This window comes from Monodelphis domestica, chromosome 7 (assembly GCF_027887165.1).
Source record: "Monodelphis domestica isolate mMonDom1 chromosome 7, mMonDom1.pri, whole genome shotgun sequence".
In the NCBI taxonomy this organism is placed as follows: Eukaryota; Metazoa; Chordata; class Mammalia; order Didelphimorphia; family Didelphidae; genus Monodelphis; species Monodelphis domestica.
The window spans coordinates 87746505-87756383 of NC_077233.1; the positions used below are offsets into that span (position 1 = coordinate 87746505).

At 50.9% G+C, this 9879-nt stretch overlaps 1 protein-coding gene across 2 annotated transcripts; it reads right to left on the minus strand.

Moving 5' to 3' along the window:
* Positions 1 to 219: 219 nt before the first annotated feature.
* On the minus strand, positions 220 to 8889 carry ACY1 (aminoacylase 1). Of its 2 annotated transcripts, none has more exons than XM_001380432.5 (15): positions 8758 to 8889; positions 7708 to 7842; positions 7247 to 7311; positions 6953 to 7057; positions 4993 to 5087; positions 2804 to 2880; positions 2521 to 2610; positions 2382 to 2438; positions 2144 to 2217; positions 1994 to 2043; positions 1723 to 1867; positions 1318 to 1386; positions 922 to 1001; positions 750 to 810; positions 220 to 544 (listed from the first exon to the last, which is right to left on the minus strand). In XM_001380432.5, exons 2-15 carry the CDS (start codon positions 7814 to 7816, stop codon positions 380 to 382), a joined length of 1242 nt encoding a protein of 413 aa, XP_001380469.3. In that variant the 5' UTR covers positions 7817 to 7842; positions 8758 to 8889; the 3' UTR covers positions 220 to 379. The 2 variants fall into 2 exon arrangements, with proteins under 2 accessions (XP_001380469.3, XP_007500579.1); XM_007500517.3 differs by having other exon boundaries at positions 7708 to 7845; positions 8758 to 8870.
* Between the last annotated feature and the right edge of the window lie 990 nt (positions 8890 to 9879).

The window sequence follows — 9879 nt, forward strand, 5'->3', positions numbered from 1 at the left end:
AGAACAGCCAGAGGCAGCCGAGGGTACACCGGGGAAAAGTCCCGAGCCTGGACTCAGATGGGACCTCCAGCACCGAGCAAGTCACTGAAGCCATCTGCCTCCGTTTCCTCGACTGTAAAACGGGGTCATTGAATAGCGCTCCATCCCAGAGTCGTCATGAAGATCAGGCGAGATACTTGGACAAAATAGATACCCGGCACATCACACACACCGGACAGCTCAGCACCAAAACAAGGCTTTATTTTGACCCGGGTCTTTGGCATGAACGTTCCTAAATGGGCTCCTAAGGGGAGGTGTCCCTGGGCCTGAGCAGTGGGGGAGGGGAAGGCACTAGGAAAAGCCAGAGGCTGCTGCGGATGGGAACCAGGACCCGGAAGCATTAGCGCTCATGGGGCAGGGCCGGCACGCTGGCCAGCGCAGGCAGCAGTCGGACATAGATGTCGATGCCCCGAAGAAACACGGCTTCGTTCAGGAACTCGTTGTGGTCGTGCAGCAGGACCGGGGTCAGGTTCATCGGCGAGAAGCCCAGGGCTGGGACCCCTGCCTGCACACATGCGGGTGGCATCAGGAGGGGGGCGACCCCCCCAACCTGGAGGAAGGAGGCGCAGACAGGGAGAAGCAGCGCCCCCTCCTCCCCACCCCCCGACCAGGGCCCCAGAGGATGCCTCTACCTTCCCCTCAGGGCCCTTCCTAAGCCCAACACCAGCGAGCTGGCTCCCCGTCTCAAGCGGGAGGGCAGAGATACTCACGGCGCGTAGATAGCGGCTGTCAGTGGCAGCGGGGAAGATCTCGGGCTTCACGGCGAGACTCCTGGCGGGAGCAGGGGAAACACAAAGGTATTTCTCAGGGGGGACCTCAGAAGTGGGCCGTGTCAAAGGGAAGAAACAGAAGGAAAAATGGAGAGGGAAAGACCTTACTTACATCTCTCTACAGACTCTGCTGAACTCGGCCCACCATGGGTTAGAGTCATCCGTGGCTGTAATTCGGGGCTCTGTCCATTTCTGAGGGGCCCAGATAAGGCAAGGAAGGGTCAGGAACAGGGGCTCTCCCATCCCTGTTTCAGGGAAAGGACACACCCACAGAGGCACACACGGGAACCTAGGTGCAAGGACAAGAACTCCCCAGCGGCATCCCCCCACCAAGGCCCACAAATCCTCAGCCAGACGTCCTCTCACCTTCACATCTCCAGACACACAAAACACACTGACATTCTCTCATCCACACAGACATGAATCCAGATGGCCCAGACCACCCGGGCTCCTATTCTGAAGCTTAAGAAAAAGCTCCGTCTAGGGGGAGCCCGGGGGGCCTACGTACCTGCTGAAACTGGTAGGTGACCCCTTCACCGGCATCCTGACACCAGCCCTGAATCCGTTTCTCAAAGGCCTGGCAGACGCAAGCATGAGGAAGAGGTGGCACCCCCACTTCTGACATGTCACCCCCAGAACCAGTGCTAAGAAGTGGGGAGATCCTAGAGGGATCATTTCGATTCCCACGTCTATCGCGCTTTTAAGCAAAATGCTTTCCTAACAGCCCCGTGATTGATATGGCAAGAATGACTCTCGTCAGATGATGGATGGGGAAACCGAGATGTAGGGGAGGCTCACTCTCACGCTTATGCAAATGCTGAAGCTGAGGTTGGACCCAGACCTCTTAGAAGGCAGGGGCTACCCAGGGCCTTGGGAAACTGGGGGGAAGGCCCTCCCTACCCCCAGCGCCCACCTTGAGGTCCACATCTGGAGCAACTCGAAAGTCGAAGCTGGCGCTCATGGTGGCCGGGACCACGTTGTAGGCGACTCCTCCCTGCAGGACAGTCAGGTTCACCGAAGTCACAGCCCCCAAAGTCAGGCTGGGGTCCGACTGCAGCCTGGAGAAGGGACAACGCTCAACCCCAACCCCTCCCAGCAGTCCCAAGGGCCCCCAAGCAAAGAGGAGGTGGGTGAATGTCCGGGCAAGGGACAAAAACCAGGAAGGGGGAAAGGTAAGCTCTCACCGAAGCTTCTCCTGCTCTCGGAACTCCAAGACGGAAGCAACCACCCTGTGCTGAGAGCCACCCCAGAGGATGGGGGGGAGGGAAGTCAGCCAGGGGGCTCCACTGACAGCGCACCCCCATCTCCCAGGCTTCCCGGGACTCTGGACTCACCAGCTTCTCTGCTGCTGTGTTCTCAATGAAACGGGAGCCATGGCCTGGGTTCCCAGAGCTTGTGATCCGGAGCCCTGCTTGCCAGAGGAGGCCCAGAGGGCAGTCTTATTTTATTCCCACTCCCAGCAGATAAAGGGTTCCCCTTGGGAAGGGATATGTCTCCACCTTGGACTTGGGCTCTTTCTCCTTCCTCCTTCTCCCCCAACTTCACCCAAACCAGGCCAGGGGCTCTACTCACACCAAGGGCTCCGTTCACTGTAGAAGACTACAAAGGTCTCTGTCGGGCTAGCCAAGCCTAGGGAGTGGGAAGTTAGTGGAGCATCTGCTCTAGGCCAGTCCCAGGTCCTCTGGACCCCCAGCCCAGGGTCAGGACTCACCCTCATCGAGGGCAAAGCCAGCTCGTAGCGCCTGAAACTCCGGCCTTTTCACGAAGAGCTCCATGCCCTTGTGTCCTCCGATCTCCTCATCTGAGCAGACAACAAAGAACTCTGAAGCATAGGCTCCCTCCACACATGTGTGCACACACACTTCCTGCCCCACATCCCTCTCTTCCCTGTAGGGTGAGAGGAGCCCATCATCCCCCAGGTGGGATGGAGCCAGGGAAGCAGTTGTCACCTTGGTCTCCAGCCCTTTGCACCCCAACCCCTGCCACAGCCCTACCAGGGACGAACGTCAGGTGAATGGTCCTGGGAAGACGCTTCCCTTCTCCCTTCAGCCTCCGAATCGCCTCCAGGTACCTGGAGGGACACATGACGATGAATCTCATGCATGGAGTCCACTGAAGGGTCAGGTCCAAGATTCCACAGCTGACCACCCAAGAATCTCACGTGATCAAAGGATCTGGGTTGGAAGGAACCTTGGTAGCGATCTAGTTCTAAGTATTTTTTTTAACATCCCAAAGGTTTGTTAAAATAAGGATTAATGGTAATCCTCATACAACCCAGTGGGATTTTGCTTGTCAGCTCCAGGACAGGGGAGGGAGACATGAATCATGTAACCTTGGGAAAATACTTAAAAATAAATAAATGTAATTTTTTTTTTTAAAAAAAGGATCAATGAGGTGGCACCTATTAGATTGTGGGATCCTTGACAGCAGGCCACTGTCTTTTGCCTTCCTCAGTGTCCAGAACATAGTAGGTGCTTAATAAATATTTGTTGACTAGTTCCAAATTCAGTCTGAAGAGGGGAAAGAACCTCCCTCCTTCTGAACAATATAGCCTAAAATTCCATTAGCAGCACAGCAACCTGCCATTGCCCGTTGCAAACTCATAAAAAGCTTCCAGTCTGCCAAAAACCCTGCAACTGGTTTATAGGATCAAAAAGCAACTTAAGGACAGGGCCTATTTCCCCATCCTTTAAGAGTACCTCTTTGTGAGCCCAATTGGGGTTTTCCTGGCAAAGAATCTAGAGTGCTTTCTATTTCCTTCGCCAGCTCGTTTTACAGAAGGGGAAACTGAGGCAAACAACGTTAAGTGATTTGCTCAGGATTACACAGCTAGAAAATGTCTGTGACCCAATTTGAACTCAGAAAGATGACTCTTCCTGATTCTAGAGCTAACGTTTGATCCACATTGCCACCTAAGCTTCCCTTTCTTGTACTTGTACAGTTTTTTTTGATATAAATAGGATTTAGATTTGCCTCCTATTAAATTTCATCTTCTGAAATTGCCACATATCATTTTGAGAACCTGATTCTTTTTTCCTCATTTTTAAACTCTTACTTTCTGTCTTAGTAGCAACTCTAGTTGTCAGTAACAACAGCAAGGGCTCGGGTCTTATAGCTTGCCCAGCGTCTCATAGCTAGGAAATGTCTGAGGCCAGATTTGAACCCAGAACTTTCCATCTCTAGACTTGGCACTCTATCCACTGTGCCACCTAGCTGCCCCTTGGAACCTGATTCTGTCGCCCAACAAGTGAACTCTCTCCTAACTTTGTGTTGTCCGCAACCCTGCTAAGCACAGGATCTGTGCTTTCTCTCAAGTCATTAGTAAACATGTTGAGTGGTACCAGACAGAATAAAGACACACCAAAGGGTTCTGTAATCAGTAGCAGCCAGTTAGGTCTGCAAGTTCATGGAGAATCAGCCAGAGAAGTCCCCCAAAGCGAACACTGTCCTCAAAGGCCCTGAGAAGTCAAGGGCCTATTACTAGACAGAGAACAGTCTCCCTTCCCATCAGGAATCTGTCTTCGGACACTAGCTGAGTGACCCCAGGCAGGCCATTTAATCTGGAGGCCAGAGTTTCCTCAACTGTAAAATAGGGATTAAAATAGCATTTTCCTCCCCGGGTAGTTAGGAGAATCAAATGAGATCGTATTCATAAAACAATTAGCACAGTGTCATATAGTAAGTGCTAAAGAATTGCTTTTTTAAAAATTAGTTTAGTCCAAAGAAGATTAGACCAGTTTTGCCTGGCCTAGGAAGACAGATCTTGCATCAGATATCTGCTGAAGCTGACTTTGATCCATTACAAGGAAAAACCAAGAACTGGTTTTCTTATGTCCAAAGGGAAAGAGCTTCCTCCCCCACCCCAAGGAAGCCTTGAGTTCCCTCTCCCTATAGATATAAGCTCCAGCTGATCCTGGAGGAATCCTCCATGCTTAAAATAAAAGACTGCAAGCTGGAAAGGACATGAACCCATAATCTCCTGTTTGGTGGGGGCATTGGGCTCAATGAGGGGGTGGGGATGGGACTCTTCTGACTCCCAGATTCTAGGATTCGTTCCTCTAGTCCTCTCATGGCCAGAGAGGGAAACCAAAGCCCAGAAAAGAGATGGAGCCCTCTGGGGAAGGTACAAAAGCCAGAGAGAAGAGAGGAATGGGAGTGTCCAGTCTCCCCCAGAGGGACTCACTGAATGCCAACACATTTCATGTCTTGGGCACCCCGAGCATAAATGTTTCCTTGAGGGTCCTTGAAGGCTTCAAAGGGATCATGACTCCAGTGTTCCTGAGGACAAAAAGAACAAAGGGTTAGATGGAAAATTCCTTCTCACCTTGATCCTGTCCAATTCCACTCCTGTGACCTCTCCAGAATACCCTTCCTCTATATTGGGGTCCCCAGATGCCACTCTAAACATAAATGGCCCTTGAGGGTCCACCTCCTTCAGGAAGCCTCCCCTAGATTGCTAGGCCTCCTGGCTATGGACCTCCAGCAAGGTCCTGCCATCTTTCACACTGTGCCCCTAGGGCTGTGTCTTAATGCATGCCCTGTAACCTCAGTGACAGGAGAACATCTGCTCTCCCTCATCCCACACCCAACCAGCATTCCTTCTCCAAACCCTTCCTAGCTCTCCATCCAGGCCAGGTTCCCTCCTGATCTCTGCACATTCTAAGTGGCTTCCTGTCCCCTCAGCCCTCATTTACCAGGTTCCCAAGGAGAGTTTTATAATCATGAGCAAGTCACTTAAGTTCTGTCTGTGGTTCTTCATTTGAATTGAATTCAACAAGCATTTATTGAATGCCATACGTGTGTGTGTTTGCAAGGCAAAAACAAAAACACAACAGCCCTCAAAGAAGCCCACGTTCTCCTGGCCCAAATACAACATATATAAAGAAACATACAAAAAGAACTATTGAGCTAATAAATATGACTAGGAGCTGGTATTTTGAAAAAACAAAATAGATAAAATATTGATTCATTTAATAATATTTAATTTATATATATTAATATATTATATTAATATATAAATAAAATTTAATAATATATAATATAAATACAATATATCTAAAGAAAAAGAAAAGACAAAATATAAACGAGGTAAATATCATTTAAAGAGGAGAAAACTCCACAATTTGGGAGATCAGGAAATGGCCTTGTTTAGACTTTAAAGCTGCCTCATTTAGGGGACCCCACATGCTGTAAAGAAAGCTAGGGATGCTAAGGGCTAGCCATGAGGAGACAGGGCAACCCTGAGCAAAAGGAGGGAGGAAGAGGATGGAATAGTGGATAAAGAGAACACAGAACACACAAAGGGGATGAATGTAAAATGAGACTAGGGGAAAGGTAGGTGAGAGCCAATTTTCAGAGGGCTTTTAATGACACACACAAGTTTGTATTTTATCCTAGGAACAACAAAGAGAAGGAGACAGTGGAAAGATATTGCATTGGCACTCTGAGCAGACAGGTTCAAGTCCCAGTGGCCTTGCCACTAAATCTCTCTGGGCCTCCACTTCCTCATCTGTAAAATTAGGGAACTGTACTAGAGAGCCTCTTCTGGTTTTAAATCTGTGATCCTCCGATCAGTGAGGAGCTATTGAAGATTGTGGCACTGGAAAGTGGGGATAGCCCTGCTGCCTCCTTCATGGAGCTGTTGTGAGTCTCCAGTGAGATAGTGTACAGAGCATACTTTGCCAAACTCACATCACTTAGCTGTTGCTTTTACTACTGTTCCCCAAACCTTTGAACATTCCAAGTTAAATGGTACTGCCTCCATAAAGCCTCTGTTTAGAACTCCAACTCACTGGGATCTTTCTTGTTGTCTCCATACTCTTCTCTGCTGTGGGTTTCTCTCTCTAGTCCCCACATTCCAGACTATGAGCTCTTGGTCTTTGTCATATGCTTACAGTTAGTTGCAAGACCCAAGTTTAAGTCTCGGCTTTGAAACCTAAGCCTCAATTGCATCATCTATAAAATGGGAATCATATGTGCACAACCTGTTTCGTGAGGTGGTTGTTAGAGATTTTATCACTAGTTGTACTTACTTGCCACACTTTCCTGAGTGACAAGGAAAAGCTTCTTTTGAGTAGGTAAAAGGTAGAGATTTCTCCAGAGCCTTCTCCCCACCCCTCCATTTCTGGCTCCCCGATAGCTACCTCAAAGACAGGCACCACATCAGTATGGGAGTTGAGCACCAAGGACTGGAGTCTGGGATCTGTGCCTTGCCAGGTCAATATTGTCACTACTCGGCCCGGGGCCACCTGGCAAAAAAGAGAAAATGGTGGGAAGACTGTAGGGGGACAAGGAGGGCATGAGGAAGAAATATCCCACTCCCAGGCCTCTGAGCATTCCCAATCGCCCTTCACCTACACCCTCATATCCTTCTCTTCTCTTCTATCTTCTGGCATCCAAAGCTCAGGTCAAACCACTGATGCCCACCATCTACTCACCTCCACCTTCTGACAATCAAGGCCCAAGTCACTGGCTATCTTCTCCAAAAAAAGCACAACTTCATCTACAGGGAAGACAGAAGTTCCTGACGGGATGGGAAAGGGAGAAGAGGCAGACCCGCCCCAGCATCTGGCCAGGGATTTCTTTCTCCTCAGGGCCCCTGCCATAGTCCACAGTCAACTAGGGACAGTCAAGTTCCAAATATCAGAGGGCAGCTGCTCTGAGTCCAGAAATGAGGGACAGACCATTCTCTTCAAGAGGTAGCCGGATTCAGAGGCCTGATCTACCATTTCTGCAGTTCTTGGACCAGCCAAAGTGGAGGCCTTGAAAGCTGGCTGTCCATAGACAGGGAAAGGTCCCAGAGCCTGCTTCTAGCACTCATGCCTGGGAAACCCTCACCCCAATCTATTTAGAGATACAGTGCCCACCCTGCAAGGAAACCTCATCTGAGCTTCCTTACCATAGTTGGGCTCTGGCTGCACAGTCCGGATTCGGAGGTACTGGCGAAACAGTGTCACACTTGGATGCTCCCCCTGATGGGGCTGGTGGTGATCTTGGCCAGGCATCATAGCCCTCTATGCCTTGTACTCTGACCCTGCTAAGACAGAAGTCAGGGGTTCTTTGGAGATGGCTCCAAGCTAGCTTTCAAAGGTCCAAGGACTAGCCCCTGCACCCTGGGACCTCCCATTGACCAACAAAGGAACCCAAGATCTTGATCCCTTGAGCTGTTAAGGCAGGAAGCCCAAGGAATGAGTAGATCCAAGGGTCAACTTCCTTTTTGGCCCAGTAATGGAGAAACATCTCAGATTCCTCCATCTTGGATCACCTAACCCAACTCAACCTCCATCCCCTAAAAGAGGACTCCAATTCTTGGTGCCATCTAAGTCTTCCCACCTCTCCCTGCCTTAGCCTTAGAGACTCTTAGACCTCTTTCCTGGGTCTATATTCTTTCCTGCTCTCCCTCCAGAACCCTTCTAGGACCTCTCCTTATCCCCATCCCATCGCCACCTCCCACCATCTCTTTGTTGCGGGTACATAGCAGATTCTTAGCACTTGTTGCGTGCGCCCCTGGAAGCCTGTGGCTCTCTCGGCTCCACCTGCAGGACTCCCCACGGTCGCTCGGCCCTCTTTTTCCCCAGAGTTCCCTTTCAATTCTCATAGACCCCAGGATTCCTTCCCACAGCTCTCTGCCGCCTCGGGGATCGGCCCCAGTAAGTCCTCCACCCCTAACCCCGGCTTTAATCGAAAGCCTGAATTGGAGGCACGCGACCATCCTGTCTGGGTTCCACCCATGTCAGCACATCTGGCCCGAGCAGGTAGGCACCACCCCGCCGCCTGCAGCGCAGTCGCGGGCCCAAGGGACTGGGGGGTTGGGGGGGCGGGCTCTCCGCGGCACGTGGAGGCCTGCGGGGGCTGGCTGCTGCGACTTCTGCGGCGGTGGTCGCCTCGACCTGGTCCGCTGCCCCTCTGGGCTTCTCTTCCCACCCCCGTCCCCACCCCGACCCGTTACCCCGTTATTCGGGTGAGCAAAGAGCCCTGGCAGCCAGTCTCGACGCCGCAATCCGGTCTGCGGGGCCTGCCCCGAAGCTGTCCAATTATTGGAAGAGACTCCGCCTCGCCCCGGCAGACCCCGCCCCTGGGCCGGGCTGGGGGCGGGGCCCGGGGGCGTGGACCTAAGTCTGGATGAGGATCCTCGGGGGAGCGCATCGCTGTCTGTCCCACATCCATATGTAAGTGTCACCGCGTCGGTAAAGCCACTGTAACCATGCCGCCGTGACAATGTATCCTTGCGCTTCCCCCCCAGAGCGCTCTTCTTCCATTCTCCCGTCCTTGGCGCAGGCACCGGCTCGCGGGGTTCTATAATGACCTTTTAGCGCGGGGGCCCCCACCCGTCTCTCTCCTAAGCCCAGGTCTACACTGCCAGTTGCTTGGACATCTCTCCTCCTCTCTATCTGTTATTAAGCATCTCACAGCCAACATTTCCAAACCAGAACTCATGCCTACGTCCCCCAACGCTGTCCTTCCTCCAAACTTCCCTTTTCTGCCAATCCCTCCAGGGAATTTAGCTTTGAAACCTTGGAGTCTTCCTTCATTCTTCCCCCTCTCCATTATCTCCCACATATAATCAGCTGCCAAGTCTTGCCTGCACCCACAAACTGGCCTCAGTTTCCCATGAAGATTTTTTCTCTGTGCCTTTAAACAGGAATGCACTCCTCATCTCTGCCTCTTATAACCACTAAGGTGCTATCTCCTACACTGGTCCTCTCTAGATCCCAACTTTTTCTTTTTTAGACATTCTCCCCCTTTCAATGACTTTGCCTTGTGTTATAGGTGCCTTACATTTACTCATCTGTGCACATTTCCAATTCTCAACTTCCCCTACCAGATTGTAAACTCCTTGAGGGCAGGAGCTATTCTGATTTTGTCCCCAAGGTCGAACCCAGAGCTTTGCACAGAGCAGGTACTTAATGTTTCTCAAATTCAATTAAATGTCTGTCTACATATTTGTGTGTGACTTTGTCATTGGACATGACAGCATCTCCCACTCTTGAGTATAACCTATAATATTGTCAAATAATAGTGTGGCAGCACAAGGGATCCCTGAACAGATATGAGATGCACACACTGTGTC